This window comes from Odocoileus virginianus, chromosome 8 (genome assembly GCF_023699985.2).
Source record: "Odocoileus virginianus isolate 20LAN1187 ecotype Illinois chromosome 8, Ovbor_1.2, whole genome shotgun sequence".
Classification (NCBI taxonomy): Eukaryota; Metazoa; Chordata; class Mammalia; order Artiodactyla; family Cervidae; genus Odocoileus; species Odocoileus virginianus.
In genome coordinates this window covers 14,517,245-14,536,414 of record NC_069681.1, presented here as the reverse complement: position 1 = coordinate 14,536,414, position 19,170 = coordinate 14,517,245, and the positions used below count along the sequence as shown (strand labels likewise).

At 43.2% G+C, this 19,170-nt stretch overlaps 1 protein-coding gene across 4 annotated transcripts in view; it reads right to left on the bottom strand.

Annotated features, from left to right (window-relative positions):
• Positions 1–2,648: 2,648 nt before the first annotated feature.
• Positions 2,649–19,170, bottom strand: part of SLC25A30 (solute carrier family 25 member 30) — an 84,797-nt gene continuing 68,275 nt past the window's right edge. For 2 of the 4 annotated variants that reach the window (XM_070471202.1, XM_070471203.1), the window contains exons 2-10: positions 15,866–15,980; positions 13,662–13,809; positions 11,271–11,365; positions 10,193–10,278; positions 8,310–8,405; positions 7,528–7,652; positions 5,648–5,786; positions 4,202–4,282; positions 2,649–3,229 (exon numbers count right to left, since the gene is read on the bottom strand). In XM_070471202.1, coding sequence (XP_070327303.1) covers positions 3,188–3,229; positions 4,202–4,282; positions 5,648–5,786; positions 7,528–7,652; positions 8,310–8,405; positions 10,193–10,278; positions 11,271–11,365; positions 13,662–13,809; positions 15,866–15,980 — 927 coding nt within the window. In that variant the 3' untranslated portion in view covers positions 2,649–3,187. Of the gene's footprint in view, positions 3,230–4,201; positions 4,283–4,516; positions 4,929–5,647; positions 5,787–7,527; positions 7,653–8,309; positions 8,406–10,192; positions 10,279–11,270; positions 11,366–12,441; positions 13,497–13,661; positions 13,810–15,865; positions 15,981–19,170 lie in introns of those variants that run through there. The other 2 variants (XM_070471205.1, XM_070471204.1) reach the window with 2 other exon arrangements.

Below are 19,170 nucleotides of genomic sequence, written 5' to 3'. Positions count from 1 at the left end.
TGAAAAAACCACAAATCATTTTTATTATATTACTATAGTTTATTAAATAATGACACAAGGTTTATGCCACATTTTCCAACAATGTTTAAATAAAGAGTTCAAAATATAAAGGCTTATGAAAACTTTTATAGTCTCTATATAATAATAAACACTATTTCTTGTGTATGAATAAATACAGAAAACAGAAGCCGTTCTTTATATCACAATCAGCCAAACTTAGCCATCAATGATTACACAAATCCACAAGCAAACAAAAACAAAATCCACTTTCTTCATTTGGGTTATAAAAGCTAAAAATCCCTTTGCTACATTTAACAATACCCTCGGGGGTGGAGGGAGGGAACTTATAGTCACAGCCCCGGAGACAAGGAGACCAAATCTCCCAGTCCTTCAAGTTCTTCCTTGGTTGGAAGCTTCAACAACTGCATAACTCGTTGAGGGAACAGAAAAAGAAAAAATCAAAACAGGTTAAGACTCGGTTCTGTAAGGTATTTATAATAAGTCTGCACTGAAGAAATACAGCATTTTTGTCTTAAAAATGTGCTTACCTTTTACAGAGAGGTTTGGTTTTCTTTTCATCCTGGTATGAACATGAACATATTGGAATAAACTGATACAATGAATAGTGCATGACATTCAATCTTTTCACGGTCTTCAAAATGAACTCACTTCTACTGTTTTAGGAATTATATGTACACTTATAATGTTTTCTACATTAAGGGGAAAAAACAAAGAGTGGCTCATAAAAAGTCATCCTTTAAACTGAAGGAACCCAAAAGTGAAAGCCTTTCTATATAAAGCCCTTACATCAATGGAATGTTCTGGTAAGAAGAGAAGTCTCCTCTCGAAATATATGGTTTGTTACGAGGGACGAGGCCTGAAGAGGGTCAGCTCTTGGAGCTGGTCAGCGAGAACTAGACTTCCATCTGAATTTTGAAGCAATCAACACCTACCTGCCCCTCTGACCTCCTCCTTTCTTGTCTTAGCTCTTACTTTTGGAACAGAAATCCTGCTTCACAAAATCTTATTTTCAAAGTCAGCATTAATACAGAAGGCAAGGTGAGAGACCGGGAGAAAAATTGCCCAATCCCCCCCAAAAATCTGCGTGCCTTCTATTCTGCTTCGAAGGAGGAGCAGTCCAAGGGGCTGGACGGACTGGGAACCTGCATATAGCGCAAAGGTGCCTGTCCTGGAGCCCCAGCAAGTACGTATTACTGTCACTCTCACAGGGCTTCCCCGGTGGCGCAGCAGTCAAGAATCTGCCTGCCAACGCAGGAGACACAAGAGAAATGGGTTCGACCCCTGGGTCGGGGGGATCCCCTGGAGGAGGAACTGGCAACCCACTCCAGTGTTCTTGCCTGGAAAATCTCATGGACAGAGGAGCCTGGCGGGATACAGTCCATGGGGCAGTTAAGAGTTGGACACAACTGAACACACTCTAAGGGTAGAACCAAAGTTACCCAAGTGAATGTTGAATATATTTTCTTTCCTAGGGATGTCTTCCAGAAGTATAAAGGTTCTGGGACTCTCTCAGAGTCACTTTTTATTTTGAAAAGAGTAAGATGAAGACGAGAAAGAAGAATGATATCCTGTCTTTAGAAGAAAAGAAGAAAGCTATTATATACCTCTTATCAGACTCTGCTGCTGCTGCTAAGTCACGTCAGTCGTGTCCGACTCTGTGCGACCCCATAGACGGCAGCCCACCAGGCTCCCGTCCCTGGGATTCTCCAGGCAAGAACACTGGAGTGGGCTGCCATTTCCTTCTCCAGTGCATGAAAGTGAAAAGTGAAAGTGAAGTCATTCAGTCGTGTCCGACTCTTTGCGACCCCATGGACTGCAGCCCACCAGGCTCCTCCATCCATGGGATTTTCCAGGCAAGAGCACTGGAGTGGGTTGCCATTGCCTTCTCCGTATCAGACTCTAGGTATACAAAAATATTGCTTTTCAAATTTCAAGCAAGTATTTTCCATCCAAACTGATAAGGAAGTCCAAGACAGGAAATATTTTAACAAATGTGACCAGAACTAAAGTAAAACCCGGGAAATCTGGAAAAATCAACTCTTCAATTAACTTGCCACATTTCACTACGGGAAACACAACAGCATGTTAGCCTTTCTTTCACAAGAGTTTTATCACAGGACCTCACTTGGGAGAAGTCCATGATAAAATGACTCTCCTCACACATAGGAACTATTTATTCTGGAATTATGGCTATACAACACCACGATATAAAGACACTCATCCTACAAGTTTAGTAGTAGGAGCTACTGTTTTCTTCACCTGACATTCAGTATCAACAGATGTTATTATCCCTATTGTACAGACTGGGAGATAGAAACTCTGCTAATATCACAGGGAAATTATTGACTTGGCCAAAAAGTTCGTTCAGATTTTCCCCACACTCTTGCAACCTGAAGAAACATTTTGGCCAAGCCAGTACTACCATCACCTAGGACAGAACCCAAGTTGCTTAAACACACCTCCCACAACACCGACTTTGCTACCTTCCAAGCCAACCTCTCACACCATCATGAGCTTAGATGGTAATACTTTGTAACAATTCCCCACAAAGGTAGAGTGGTGAAAGGCTTAAAAATCACTTATTATAAGTGAAAGATCCTGCCAAAATAGAAAATTACAAAGCAGTGCAATGTTCCAGGGATCTCTATCCTGCCCTGTTTATACTTGGGGTACACCAGGTCTCCATGTGTGAATTTCTTCAGCGGACACGAAGCCAAAGCCACCCCCCCAGAAGCTCAGGAACAGTAACACCTTCTCAGACGTTCTATCCCACGTTCCAAAGAGCTTCTTCAGAACAGTCTGGGAGTCTCGGCTATGAGCTGAGGTGCACCAGGACTTACTCTTCGCCTGAAGGAAACAGTCCACAGTTCCTGATCTTCATGCAAGTGTTCTTTAGCAAGAAACATGCATTTCCTGTTATCTTTGATGTCGAAGGGCACTTGAACGGTAAGGACTAGTGTCTGGATGTTACAGTCGAGGCCGTTAGTTTGGTGCAGGGCGTCCGATGCGGGACACAATGAAATGATCTGAGCTAACCCAGCCCTCACCTGTTGCTCACACCCCAATCTGTGGTGGGCCAAGCAGTGAGAAGCAGTGGGAAAGACAGGAAGCTTCGCTATTTCAGAAGTGAGCGTTTTCAGAGGATGTCTCATGCAGTCTTGACCTGTCACAAATCCAGTTTCTTCAGCTGCTCATAGGTCACAAAAAACTGCAGGTGTATTCGTTAAGGCTGACATTTTATGCCATCTTAATCCTGACCCATCAAAACAGACCCACAAATAGCACAACTCCTAACAAACATGTCTGGGCAGACAATGTGCTGTGGGCATGATGAAATATGAGGGGCTCCATCCTCAAACACCCCAGAAGAGCTCCCCAGGAGCCTTCCCAGGATCGGCTTGGAAGAGACAGACCACAGTTGAGGCACACAAATCCCTCACATCAGCTGCAACAGCTTCTGGGAGTACATCCACACTGCTAGCTTTTCTAACATTGGGGAAGACTGTACAGAATAGTCAAGTCTGTAAGAGAAGGCAGGAACCCTGGAAGTTCTCCTCCAGGGTGGCCAGGAGGCAAGCTTCCATGGGAGGGAAGCAGATGATGACGAACAAGGGTGGTAAAGCAAGTATCCTCAATTAAAAAAAATTTTTTTTTCAAGTAGAACAAGGGTGGTAGAAACCAACATCTCCTACTTTACAATTCTTTCATTCCTAATAAACTGTTGTTTCTTTCCTGCCTCTCACTTTGGTGTGGAGGACAAACTGCTTATCAGGCAAATAATTCTGGAGCTAATTCCTATCACTGGGCACTCTCAAGCATTCTAAACATAGCTGCCAAACCACATCCTGCCCAAGGGTGGCCAGGGATTTACAGAATAAATAAATAAATCCTTGTCTCTCTCTGAAATCATAAACACACTCAGCTCCTAGAGCAGAGTCTAAATAAAGGTTTTCATTGATATCATTGGCTTTCAAGAACACCATCATTAAACCAAGTTTCACAGAGCCTGGCAGAGAGACTTTATACCTGTGTATAAAGAAACTAAATAGTTAACTTCTTGAATGAGAAGAATTCAAAAGAGAAAAAAATCTCCTTTTAATTATAGTTAATAACCCGATAGTTTATGCAAACAACATTCTTTCGGTATATCTTTGTTCAGATCTACAACAGAAAAGGATACAATAATATTCCAAGGACCAAGTCTCAACCAATTTGGCCAAAACCCTTTATATAGAGCAAAAAACCCTTCATTCTTCCATGTCTGTTAGAAGGGAGGGGGGAAAAAGTTAGCGCCCAACTTTCCAATTATGTCAAATATGCCTTAATAATTAGTAGCCAGACTGAACTGGTCTATTTTTCTTAAAAATACAGTTCTGTTGGAAGGACTATCTACGAAATCATTGCCCACTGCCTCTCTTTGTTCTTTAAAGCTTTCTGCCTAGGTGAGGACTCGGGCTCTGTACCAAACCATCCCACACACAAAGCAAACAGGAGCTGGATGAAGTGAGATTTAATTCCAAACTAGAGTCTACTGCCTCCTTGCCATGTGGACTCACAACAGGTCATAAATTAGAAAGGGAGGCAACAGTGATAAACATATAATTCAGGGTACCTTTACTTCATGTTGTTGGATGGACAACATTAAGTATCTTTGCTTCATTAAAGCAATATTTTGAAATCTAGGGGTGTGCCAGCATCATGACGGAAACAGCAACCGTAGAAGAGGTCCCTCATCTTTGGCTGCTGGCAGTCCAGTAGCAGAGACAGTCCCAAACTGTCATCTACTCATCAACAGTAGGCCCAGTTATTTAAACTGAGAATTAAGGTTACGATTCATGGGTTCCTTTCAGAGATGTCTGAATGAAGGATATTCATTCCAGTTTGACTCAACAGGAAGGCGATATATTCTGGAAGCAGACACAATTCTACTGTCATCGCAGAAAATATGAGTATTTTCTCACCCCTCACAGCAGAGCAGAGACAGAAGAAAAATGAACTTTCATTTCTAAATACTCATTTAGATTTTGTATTTATAAAAGCCCCTGTGTTAGGCAAATACTCTGTACCATCTCAAGGCTTTAGAGCATCACTCATCGTAGTTATATTAAGTCCTCAAAACTTAGATACTTCTTTGATTAAATAAATATAAATTTAAAAATATATATATATATGTATACATATATTTGGGGGGCAGTTTCACAGACAGAAGCAATCCACAGAATATTGAAGACTAAGTAAATGTGCTTATTTCACCAGTGTCCCTTATATTAATATATTATATTCTATGAACAAGGCTTTATTATTATGCTTATACTTACTATAAATATATACAATATTTCTACATGACATTATTCCAGGCACCATAGTAACCATTTCGGCAGTATTATCGCGATGTTTTTATAATAATTCTGTGACACAGGTGGTATCACCGTGCTACTTGTGAGGAAATCGAGGTGTACACTGTCTGTACATAGACCAGAGTCACAGGATTACAAGTGACAGAACCAGAGGGTCATCGGGCTCTAAGCCCTTGGGTTTTTAAATCATGAAGAGAAACTCTTCAGAGGATAACATGGAAGCCACAGAAAGAACTCACAACAGCGCAGAGACGGACAGCCCCACTCACCTGTAACAAGCAGTCCAGGGTACCTTTGTAGCCGGGGCATTCGCCAGCGCGGAGGACTCTCTGGTTCATCATGCGTGTTCTCACCACATCCACAGGGTTTGAGGCCAGGGCCCCCGCCAGCCCACAGGTGAAGCTTGAGCTACAAAGGAGGCCGTTAGAGAAGCATGTCAAAGGCAGGAGACAGCCTCCCCCCAGGTTAGGCTAATGTGTAACAGGCAACAGAACGCACGCGAATCAGGACCTCATCTGAGAGCTACAGACTTCTAAACACCAGCACTGTTTATCCTGGCTTATAAATTCCAGTCCCGGCCGACAGTACCTTTGAGGTTCTGGGCTGTCGTAGAAACAGGAAGGAATACAGAAACATACAAGGAGCATCTTCCAAGGATGATCTATTTATCTATCTATCCACCTATAAACAGGCATCAGAGTAACTTTAGCTGTATCATAACTGTCCTGTCCTAAGATATCAGAGAAAAAGATTTCCTATCTGTAATATAATGCCCACCGGGGGTCCATGGGACTACTAAACTGATACCTGGACCATAGACCCATTCTGGCATCAACTAACTCAAGAGTCGGGTTTCACGGCTTCGGAGCTACTAACACTTTGAACAGATAAGTCTTTGTTGGGAACGTCTTTGCTGTGAAATGTAAGATGTGAGTGGTTCACTAGCCTCTCCCCAGATGATGGCATTAGCACTCCCTGTCCAGCTGAGGCGTGAGAATCAGAACAGTCTCCAAAGTTGCCAGACGTCATAGAAACAGAGAGCAGAAAAGTGACTGTGAGAGCTTGGGGCTGGGGGAAGCGGGGGAGAGGTTGGGAAAGGCACACAAGCTTTCAGTTTTAAGATGAAGAGGGTCTTATAAAGCAACTTGTTGTTTAGTCACTCAGTCCTGGTCTGACTCTTTCGCTACCCCAGGCTCCTCTGTCCATGGGGTTTCCCAGGCGAGAGTACTGCAGTGAGTTGTCATTTCCTTCTCCAGGGAATTTTTCTGACCCAGGGATCGAACCAGAGTTTCCCGCATTGGCGGGTGAATTCTTTACCACTGAGTCACCTGAGAAGCCCTATAAAGCAACTATACTCCAAAATAATCAATTTTAAAAATAATAAATGAATAAGGTCTGAGGGTCTAATATATCATATGGTGGCTATGGTTGATAACAGTATCATACATAATTTAAATTTGCTACCAGAGTAGAATAATTTTGTCCTCACACACAAAATGATGGACGTGTTAATTAACTGGATGGGGGTAATCATTTCACAACATACATATGTATCAAATCACATTGTGCACTTTAAATATCTTACAATTTTACTTGCTACTTATACCTCAATAAAGTTGAAAAAAAATTTTAAATATAAAAGTAAAAGAATGCTAAACACGACCATAGTTGCATAATAAAGCACATGTGATATACTTTTGTGGAGCTGTCCTGGTGGCTCAGTGCTAAAGAATCCACCTGCCAATGCAGGAGACTCAGGTTCGATTCCTGGGTTGGGAAGATCCCCTGGAGGAGGGCATGGCAACCCACTCCAGTGTTCTCACTTGGAGAAACCATGGACAGGGCAGCTACAGTCTACATGGTCGTAAAAAGTCGGACACGCCTGAGCACAACACAGCAATATATTTTTGTAGATGTACTTACATGTGCATAGAAAAACCTGAAGGTACCTATCAAACAGTTAACAATGGCTAGAAGGATGAAGGCTTATTATACCTTTTCCCTTTACTTCTGTACCGTAATTTTCAAATATGAGAATATAATACTTTTATAATAAACTTTAAAATGTCTATACATTTGTAGCCAATTTCCACTCTAAAGTCATGCATACCTAAAACATTCATTAAAAAAAGAAAATCCATAAACATACAGGAAATGGGTATACACCGTGTCTCCCATGAGGCCTGAGAGAATCAGATGCTTCTTGGTGAGGTCGTAGACTGGCAGCTCCACGCCGACCACGATAGCAGCCCTCTGAGCAGTAAGGGACACACCCTGGGTAAAAACATCCATAATGAAGATTCAGACATCTCTCCCCCACAAACGATGGCCAATTTTTATACGTCTGCCTGCTGGTGGGCAGAAATGCAGAGTGACAGAGGGTAAGAATTCAGAAGCTCCAAAGTCTAATTCTGATTCTGGTACTAACTGTACGACCTTCACCAGGACAAGTCACCGCTCAGCGCCTCCAGTTTCCTTGTATGTACGGAGAGAATGGGACTGGGTCACCTTTCGGATCATGCTATGAACTGACTGTCCCTAGAATACTAGGAAATAGCATTCCATACCAGCGCCTGATTAACGGTCTTCACAGAAACCATGAAACCATACCACTGAAAAAACCCAACATAACTGTAAGCCCTTCTCCCTAAGAACTTAAAAAAGAAAAAAACAAACAAAAATTCAGCCTTCATAGCATTTCTTCCATGTGAATTACACAAAAGTTACTATAAAATCATGACACATTCCTGATGTAAAATCATGACATGTTTTCCTTTTACAAATTAAGGAAATTAAGGAAGAAGATCCCTTCAAGGGCAGATGTCATTCTTCAGTTACTTCATTATGCCATTTGGATTAGATAAAATAATGGAAATAGGGAAAACAAAACCTTTTTTTTTTTTTTAAAGAAGAAGAACCAAGTCAGCTCACCTTCCACAGTCCTCTCGTGCCCTCTTGCTGGTAAATGTTAATGAAGTTGCCTATCATTCCTCCTTGAAGGGTGCTGCTTTGAGCTTGCATCCGTATCTAGAGATTAAAGACTAATGTGAGAAAGAAACTAGAAAAAAAAAATCTGCTGTTTAATAACCATTAAAAGAAAAAAAAAACTGTACCATATATATTACTATAAAGCTAGCTTAAGTTTATATGGATTGGTTCTTAGGCACTTTGGAATCATCAAAAAGCATCGAGAAAAGTCCAGAGTATTGCAGGTAGTAGCTCATTAAGTGTCAAAACAAAACTATTATTATTATTAATAGTCTTTTGAAATGGAAAGAAAGTGGCATATTTTGCTCTAGGTTACTTAGTAGCAGGAAAAAGAGACTCTGAGTGTTAATTCTGAAGACTTCACATAATGCCAGTGTGCCTGGCAGCATCAAGCATGGGCAAGCACTCTTCTTAAATTAGTTACTCCAAGCCACTATTATTTCACTCCAGCCAAACCGAAAGGTATGTGGACGTGCTGGCCAAAGGACAGCATGTGACACCGTCACATTCTTTTACACTTGAACTTACAAGTGAACTTTACCACAGCCATGGAATTCACATGACCAAGATGTCAACATAAAAATAACGTTTGATGTAGCTCTCCACATTTTTAAAAATAAAGAGGGACTTTTCACTAAAAACTGGTACCTTATTTTGTCTGAGAGAACACATGCATTTACCTCGAACTCTAAAGGTGATTGCTACTGCCATGGTAACATGTGAAAATAAGACAAAATGCAGGAACTGCCTCTCTGAACATTTAAGAGGTGAATGAGTGTGGAAACTTCTCTAGCAATCTAACCCAGGCACGGGGTAAACTTAGAGCCTGGTAGTTCTCTTTGCACCCGTGTAACTGTAGCGTCCCTGCCATATACAACTTTGATGTTATCAGAATCTCCTATTAGGCTGAGGACTGAAGGCAGGGTCCTTGCCTTAGTCATCCTTGGATCTAAGCACACAGGGCACCAACTGGTACAAAGCAGGAGCGCAGTGAATGCTGCTTGTAATAATGGGGGAGAAGGAGAGGGAGGGAAGGAAAGGGAAAACTTGAGAGGGTTCAAACAAGGACTTGCACCTAATTGTGACTTTAATTAGTTAGCCCCAAGGGATTTAAGAAGGCAGTATCCTGGTACTGTCGGCAAGGTCATCTAATAAGGTGTGTCTACTTGTGGTTAAGTAAATATTTTCTTTATTATTTCCTGTAGTCAGATTAATGGCTAACGTAACACCTTCAGAAAGGGTCACCAATGTACAGGCTCGACAGGTGTAAAACTTGCAGTCCACCTATTTTCATGAACCAATAAAACACAGGCGATCTTCAATGGCAGATGAAATGCATCCAAGCCTAAACGTTTTTCTCTGGTTAGTCACCAAAACCTCCCAAATCATCACCGTCTCCAAGAACGGGCTGTACTCGTGAGCTCACCTGCATCAGTGGGAAAACCACCGAGTACAGCTTTCTAAGTCAGAGGCTTCAAGGCACTAAAACTGTAAACAGATTCACACGTGCACAGTGTGTTATATTCACAAATTTTCATGATCTGAGTGTTGATCTCATGAAGAAAATGCAGAGTGTGCCTATAAGATACAGGGCTGTGGTGGTGGTTTAGTCACGAAGCCGTGTCAGACTCTTACAACGCTATGGGCTGCAGCCTGCCAGGCTCCTCTGTCCGTGGAGTTCTCTAGGCAAGAATACTGGAGTGGGTTGCCATTCCCTTCTCCAGGGGATCTCCCCAACCCAGGAATCGAACCCAGGTCTCCTGCATTGCAGGCGGATTCTTTACCAACTGAGCTATGAGGGAAGCCCAAGATATAGGGCTGCCTACCTTCAAAACGTCCGTTGGATTAGCAATGCTTGAGGATATGACTCCAGAGAGAATCCCACAGACCACATTTATCAGAAGGGTTTCATCTGCAAAGACACATTATTTGACTTTTCACATATATAGAACTCTTCATGTGAGTAATGAATATACAAATGAAATTCACGTACACACCACCTGTTCACTTAAGAGAATAAAGAAATATATGCTTAATGAAGTAAGTGATTTTAAAAGAATTTGGGATTTTGTTGGCGGAAGAGATTTTGCTCAGGAAAAACTTTTAATTTTTTTTTAATTACTTCTTTTTATTGTTTTTTTTTTTTTCTTTTTCTGACTGCACCACTTGGCTTACAGGATCTTAGCTGCCCAACTAGGGACTGACCTGAGTCCTGTGAGTGAAAGTCCTAACTACCAGACCTCCAGGGAGGTCCCATAGCAAAATTTCTTAATACCTAAAAAGGAATGTGAATTATCATGGAAGAGTAACCATCCATCAATTCACTCGTGTGTATAAACGTAACTATTGTAATTAAGATGAGGTAGTACACCACCTGGTAGAAGAATAGAAGATACCCTATGAGACAACGTGGGGATAAAATTTCCAAGCACACCATATTTATTTGGAATACACTGAAGCACTTTTAAAGCATCTCTGCTCCTCACCCAACGGTGACTGGTGCTCACTCCTTTGTAAGAAGAGATAGGAACTTCTACGGATTAAAGCAAAGCCAAAGAATCAACCAGCAATAAAATAAAATAAAATAAGAGTTCTTAATACTAAGAAATACAGTCTGCTTTCCTGAAAAATAGGTGATAATTCCTAGGACTTCAGAGAATTTTAAGTAGGCTAGAACTATAACGACATACTCTAGTCTGGATGTTGTGGCGATAACTCATTAAGAGCCTTGTAAATTGCTCCTTTTAACTGTTACCCTCCTAAATTCAGCTGATAGCTGACGTGCTTTCGGCAGAATTTGTTTAGACTTTATGCCCAAAGTTCTCCTCTGTTTGTAAACCACTTGAGTAAAAAGACAAACAACCCACCTCCTGTCCACAAGTGGAAAAAGGATTCCCCGCTCACCTTCTGGACGCTCGACAAATAACCGCTTCAAGCTCTGGTAGGTGCCTATCTTGATGGTGCCATAGGAAGCCTGGCGTAACATTGCTGGGGCGATCCTGCCAAACCAAGGGACAGAGAAATTCTTCAAAGTCACTGAAAATCCTCTAGAGGGTGCACACAAGGGACACAATCATGTTATCTGCCTTCCGCAAACTACACTAATATGGATTTTTCTTAAAGTTCAAAATTCAGGGAGGGGGGACCGGGATGGGGAATACATGTAAATCCATGGCTAATTCATTTCAATGTATGACAAAAACCACTGCAATGATGTAAAGTAATTAGCCTCCAACTAATAAATGGGAAAAAAAAAATAAATAAAGTTCAAAATTCAGCAAAAACACAGGCAGGTTCAGTCAAATGTGTGCAAGTTATTAGCTCCCTAAGTGATAGTTCAGCCCACTGTATTTATCCTCAGTGAAAATGTACACAAATACGTGAACACAGAGTTCTCTTTTTCCGATCACGGTGGGCTTTCCTTCCTCAGGACGGGGCCCCTGATGAAATCTGGCCTCTGCCAGCATCCTCCAGGGTTTCTCTGAAGTTCACCACCCGCCTCCCCAGGGGCCCTATTCCAGTTGTTCCCTCTTCCTCCAGGGACCCTCCCTGATCCCAGAACCACCCTGTGGCATTCATACTCGAAGGCTCTCCTGCCGCACTTACCACTTCCTTCTTAGGCTGCAATGGGGCTTCCCTCCAACTTCTCCATCAGTAACCTCCCCCCACCAAAATGGACCCAGGGGACATCTCAATTACTAAATCAAATGATGCTTTTCAATCAGCATCTTATGAAGCCTTGTTGCCTTTGTGGTATTTGCTCCAGCCCACCCTGGACCCTGCCTGCAATCATCTCTGCAAGTCACCCTCTTCCATCCCTCTTCTTTCTCTGCACATCCTACCTCTGTCCTCTGGGGGGGCAGGGGATTCCGTCCTTCCTCTCTTCCCTCCTGCCTCCACACACTCACCAGATGAGCTCATCTACTTGCATGGCTTCAACTGACCGAACACTGCTGGCTCCTAAACTCGTGTTTCCAACCCTGATTCGAGGATGCATTTCCACCTGCTTCCCAGATTTCTCAACTCACATGCCCTGCACCTACCACCACAGCAGAGTCCACACTGAGCTAATTACCCCGACTTCCAAACGACCCGATCTCCTCTTCTGGGTCCTAGGCCAAGGAATGGAACCTCCGTCCGCATGCTGGCCAGAACCGGAAGAGACGTCAGCCCGTCTCCTCCTTCCCCTCCACCTCCGTGGATGAGGTCACACGCTATGTGGGTGCTCTGCCCTAAACGGTTCCTTCAGGGCAGGAGCTGCCGCTGGACACTACCAGCCGGCTCCCTTGCTAGCTGATTCCAGGAGGATTCAGCAGGGAGAAGGTGGGAGAGGGGAGGAGGGGAGGAAGCAGCAGAGGGATTTCCTCCTCTTCCGTGGCACTAGCAGAGCATCCCTCGACCCCTCCTACAGGCTCCTTCAAGGCTGCAGCTCTGGTAGCCTCTGAGAACACTACTCCTTTGTCCTTGTTCCTTTGGTCCCAGCCTGTGGAACCATTTCTCATTTTGCCAGCTTTTAGGTAACCCTTCGATTGTTCCCTTAACCCTTAAGCAGCCCTTTTATTAAAGTGAAAGTGTTAGTTGCTCAGTCATGTCCGACTCTTTGTGACCCCATGGACTGTAGCCTGCCAGGTTCCTCTGCCCATGGGATTCTCCAGGCAAGAATACTGCAGCGGGTAGCCAATCTCTTCCCCAGATCTTCCCGACTCAGGGATGAAACCCAGATCTCCTTCATTGCAGGCAGGTCCTTTACCACTGAACCACCAGGGAAGCCCCTTTCATTAAATCTCCCTTCGTTTAAATCATCCAAATGAATGAGCTCCTGCAGGGCCTCTGACAGAGACAGGGTCCCATCTTAACCACTTTCCTATCCAGCACCTACAGCACAATGTTCACTAAACATTGGACTAAAGATAAGCTGTTCACTGCAATTCTTGTCCATGGAGAACAGAACATCGTTTTCATTATAGTAAAAAGCTCAGTAATAACCAAGGGGGAGAGGAAAAAAATAAACTACAGAATGCTTCGAAACAAACGTAATTTTTGCACCATTATCTGTATTTGACTATAGTAAAAAGTTTTACCACAACATTCACTATATAAAACATGTAGATAGCCTCCAACTAATAAAAATAAATGGAAAAAAAAAGAGAAGAAAAAAAAAAACACGTAGAAAACCAAACTGAAATGAAAAAAAATCAACCATTGCTACTTGCTCTTTTCAAATACACTCCAAACTTGTACTTTTTCTCTGTGAAGTCTCAGTGTGAAGTCTGTCCATTTGAAACATCTACTTACCCCGAATATAGCGCTTTCAGGCCTTCCTCTCTGCCTATCCTCACTAATGCGTGCAACATTCCTCGATACCTGATTTCTTTAAAGTTTGCATCATTCTTCTGGCCTTGAATCTGGAGCCGTGTCTTGGTTAAATCAATTGGAAAGGTACCTTAAAATTTTTCAGAAGGAAAGGTTTCACTTAATAGAAAGAAATTCCACTAAATAAAGGGTACACAGTGACTTATTACTGAGGAAACATTCAGACTAAGAAGCAGAATTAAGAATTTGATACTTTGCAGTCTTCTACTTATTTAAAAAAAATTAAGAATCAAAAGTTTTTTAATTAAAATTAATAATTAAGAATCAAAAGAATTAAAATTAAAAATAAGAATCAAAAAGTTTTAAGAATCAAAACACGTAACTATTTTCTTTTCCAGATATTTGCATTTATGTCCCATCTGTTTCTACATAGGATGTGAAGAGGCTGCACTGCCGTCTAAAGTAGGTACTTGGGATGCTTTATACGAACAGGATATCCATTCTAAACTCTAAGTGACTGGGAATTCCCTGGGAGTCCCAGTGGTTAGGACTTGGCTTTCACTGCTATGTCCCAGCTTCAGCCCCTGGCCGGGGAACTAAGATCCTGCAAGCTGTGCAGCATGGCCAAAAACTAATTATAATAGAACGATAAAGATAAAAGTTACTATCTTTCACACATGTGAAGGCTAATACTGTGCTGACGATGAGTGGAGACAAAGGCCTTTTCTAAAGGAGCTTCTTACTGTGTGTGACAGCTTAAAAGTGGCTCTTGCTGCTGCTGCTTAGTCATTTCAGCCGTGTCCAACCCTGTGACCCCGTGGACCACGGCCCGCCAGGCTCCTCCGTCCATGGGATTCTCCAGGCAAGAACGCTGGAGTGGGCTGCCATGTCCTCCTCCAGTGAAAAAGTAAGAAGTGAGTGAAGTGAAGTCGCTCAGCCATGTCCAACCCTGTGACCCCATGGACCACGGCCCGCCAGGCTCCTCCGTCCATGGGATTCTCCAGGCAAGAGGACTGGAGTGGGGTGCCATTTCCTACTCCAAAAGTGACTCTTAATATAAGCTAAAATGTTTAATGTAGTACCTAAGAGAGCGTCCATCCAAATACACACACCCGTACACAGTGACTGTGAGTCACTGTGTCAATGAGTCCAGAGGAAACCGAAGGCAGGGGCGGGTGGGTGAGTGGTCGGAGTCCCAGCCCATCGGCTCCAGGCCCTGCGGTCACCTCAAGGGCAGCCTCCATCCCAGGTCAGCAGGGACTCACCTAGCACCTGGCACGCAACAGCATCTCAGTCAACGTGTGTTTCACTTTGTTTTGTTTTCCTTTCGGCCACAGCAGGAGGCTTGTGGAATCTTAGTTCCCTGACCAGGGATCAACCTGGGTCCCGCAGGCAGTGAAAGCAGGAAGCCCTAACCACTGGACTGCCAGGGAATTCTCACCAACCACCAACATGTGTTGAATGAATGAATCGAGGAATAAAGAAAGGAGCACACGGAACGTGATGGGAGACGGAGCTGATGAAGTCAGCAGCAGGACATGGACGAGCATGATGGGAACACGATGATGCGGTGACGGCTGCTCACCTCTGGCTTGGGAAGACCGTGGGGGCCCCGAACCTCTTTAGAGTCAAATGTGTTCACAGGGACAGAGTGGGAAGGACAACAAGGAGAATGGGGACAGATGTCAGCCAACAATGATTCACGAGGCTTCTGTTAGCAACAGGTTCAACCTTCTCCCCATTGAACTTTGAACCCTAAACTGCTAATAAGCAGTGAGAGTCATTGTTTACCTATTCTTTTTTTTTAATATTTATTTATTTGGCTACATCACGTCTTATGACAGTTGCATCATGCAGGATCTTTCCTTGTGACAAGTGAGCTTAGCTGTCCCATGGCGTATGGGATCTTAGTCCCCAGACCAGGTATCGAACTCATGTCCCCTGCACTGGAAGGTGGATTCTCAACCAATGGACCACCCAGAAAGTCCCTATTTTGTCTTAAAAGATTCCCAAGAGGAGAAAGAAATTTTGAATTTTAAGACGAAGTGTTTCAAAGTCTCACATTCTGTGTTTGAACCACACTCACACCAGTCTTCCAATATCCAATATCCAATTATCGTGACCAAAGTCAGCCTGGCAGATGCAGTGGGCAGCTGGCCAGCCTCCACTCTGGGCTCCTTACTTACCGCACTCTGCTGTGATGGAGGCCAGGCCTCCGTACACGAAGGGCTTCCAGTTTAGGGCCGACATGCTCACTGCCGTCTGTCGTTCACAGAAGCATAGCCTCCAACGGGGTTTTTCCTGGACACAAAAGTAAGACGTTTCAATGGAACGTCTCACACAGGCAGTTTCTTTTTTAAACTTGTGTTTCACTTGGAGATGGGCTTCCCTGGTAGCTCAGATGGTCAAAAAAAAAACCTGCCTGAAATGCAGGAGACCCAGGTTCAACCCCTGGGTCGGGAAGGTCCCCTGGAGGAGGTCACAGAAACCTACTCCAGTATTCCTGCCTGGAGAATCCCATGGGCAGAGGAGCCTGGCAGGCTACAGTCCATGGGGTTGCAAAGAGTCAGATGGCGCCACCAGACGCTCCCATGGAAAACCCCACAATTCCCAAAGTGATCCTCACCTTATAAAGTGAAGCACCCTATCTCCTAAACCCCAAATCACTTTATACATGGCCTTATATAATAGGCCATAAATAATCCAATAAAATAATAACTTGAAACGTGTTATGTGTATAGTGTGATACAATGAAGGCAATCTTCTGGGTGGCCCATGTTATCTTCAACCTGTTCGCAACACTCAATAAATATTTGCTAAATAAATATTTGCTATTAGCTTGCCACTGTCTTAGTGAGTCCCTCCTGGGAGCCAATGAAGTCCTTCAGATTCACAGAAGTAGAGAAATGCTGCGACCCAGTGAGTGTCTCAAGCTAAAATGGTAATTATTGACCTAAAATGGCCACAGTATACTTCCAGTGTATAAGTGTGACCTCTCTTCTCTTACCCATAGTATGTTACCAGCTGTGAGGAGGCCTGGGATGAAGAATCAAGACAGACTATGGGGTGAGAGCCTCATCACTTCCTTCCTTGTTCATAAAGCTCCAGTTAACCTCTAGGTTTTTCAATTCTCCACCCTCTTCATCGTCAAAACATCCAAGACAACCAGTCAGGGGTAGAGCCCATACCTTTCTCCACTAGGCGAAATAAAATGCCCAGCTTTTAGGCCTATTGTGGAAATTAAGTATATTTTTTAAAACCAACACAAAAAAGACACTCACAAAGGTTGCCTTCCGTCCTCCGTTGAGTCCACACGCCCTCACTCACTGTGACACATATGCACGCACCTGGCGCAGCCAGGTCCCCACATTCATTATATGTTCTGCAGCTTCATGGGATTTCAGCTGGCAAATCTGGGCTTGCGCCCATTGAAAGGAGACACGGAAACTAGCCCACTTTTGTGTATATGCTATCGACTTCAATTCTTGTCAGTTTAAAGTAAAATTGCATTCAGTTGACCAAAAAGTTCGTTGGGGTTTCTTGTTAAGTTATGGAAAAACCAGAATGACTTTCTGGGCCAGTAATTTACTATAGTCATTGGCAAGCAACATGCCCAAGGTTTTTGCTTTGAAGGTCCTGGGAGTCTTCCAGGCCTGTACTTCCCAGGAGACCTCACATAAGTCACCACTAATGTCAGTCCACAAGATGGCCAATCGGCTTGCTTAAACCAAGAGAAAACACAGGAACTCAAAGGGGACCCTGGTAGACTGATAAACTGATATCTATTCCTCATTTATGGACGTTAACTAAATTCAGAGTGGCTACACATGGGTAAGATAGAAGGCTCCCTAAGCATGGAACTTAAAAATCATCATGTTTAATGTCTTTTTATAGCAAAGAACAAGCACTGCTCCCAAAAACTCATCTAATATCCTTAAAGTTTAATATTTGTACTTAACTAATTCTTAGCCTTACTGAAGCCATAAGTAAGATAATGATTAACACTATAAGTTACAAGCTGTAAACATATTAATAATAAATCCAATAGTCCATGTACTGTCCTCAACCCGTTCTTGAATTTTGCCGACTTCAAGTTAAAAATCAAAACAATAACCACATAACAGTGACATGCAGAAGTACTGTAGCTTGCCATTACAAAAGTGTTCAATATAAATGATTTCAGTGGATCCCCCCACAAGAAGTTTGGGGTGGGACACAAAAACAGACCAGGAAAGCCAGTTTCAGGAACGTGCCTTGTCCAAAGCCACATGGCCAAGGGGGCAGAAATGGACCTACAACCCCCAAACCTGAGCCCAAGTTTCCTGTTCTTTCTGCTACTACCTGAGGCTATACATGATCAAAAGGAATGGTGCTGTTTTAATTAAGCAGAAAATACTACTAAGCAGCTCTGAATAGTACTGATGAGACACATCACAGAAAGAATAAAAACGTGCTTAATTTAAGAGAAAAGTCTTAACAGAAATATATATACTCAAGTGAAAGTGAAGTCGCTCAGACTTGTCTGACTCGTTGAGACCCCATGGACTGTAGCCTACGAGGCTCCTCCATCCATGGAATTTTCCAGGCAAGAGTACTGGAGTGGGTTGCTATTTCCTTCTCCAGGGGATCTTCCTGACCCAGGGACTGAACCTGGGTCTCCTGTATTGCAAGCAGACGCTTTTACCATCTGAGCCACCAGGGAAGCTCCTAACAACACTCAGAAGGTAGTCAATTTGAAACAGTTCAGTCGCTCAGTCGTGTCCAATTCTTTGTGACCCCATGGACTGCAGCACACCAGGCTTCCCTGTCCATCACCAACTCCTGGAGCTTGCTCAAATTCATGTCCGCTGAGTCGGTGATGCCATCCAACCATCTCATCCTCTGTCGTCCCCTTTCCCTCCCAATCTTTCCCAGCATCAGGGTCTTTTCCAGTGAGTCAGTTCTTTGCATCAGGCAGCCAAACGATTGGAGTTTCAGCTTCAACATCAGTTCTTCCGATGAATATTCAGGACTGATCTCCTTTAGGATGGACTGGTTTGATCTCCTTGCAGTCCAAGGGACTCTCAAGAGTCTTCTCCAGCACCACAGTTCAAAAGCATCAATTCTTTGGTGCTCAGCTTTCTCTATGGTCCAACTCTCACATCCATACATGACTACTGGAAAAAACCATAACTTTGACTAGACAGACCTGTCAGCAAAATAAAGAGGAATCAGGTGGAGAGGGAGGTGGGAGGGGAGATTGGGATAGGAAATACATGTAAATCCATGGCTGATTCATGTCAGTGTATGACAAAAACCACTACAATACTGTAAAGTAATTAGCCTCCAACTAATAAAAATAAGTGGAAAAAAAAATAAAATAATGTGTCTGCTTTTTAATATGCTGTCTAGGTTGGTCATAGCTTTTCTTCCAAGGAGCAAGCGTCTTTTAATTTTATGGCTGCAGTCACCATCTGCGGAGATTTTGGAGCCCAAGAAAATAAAGTCTGTC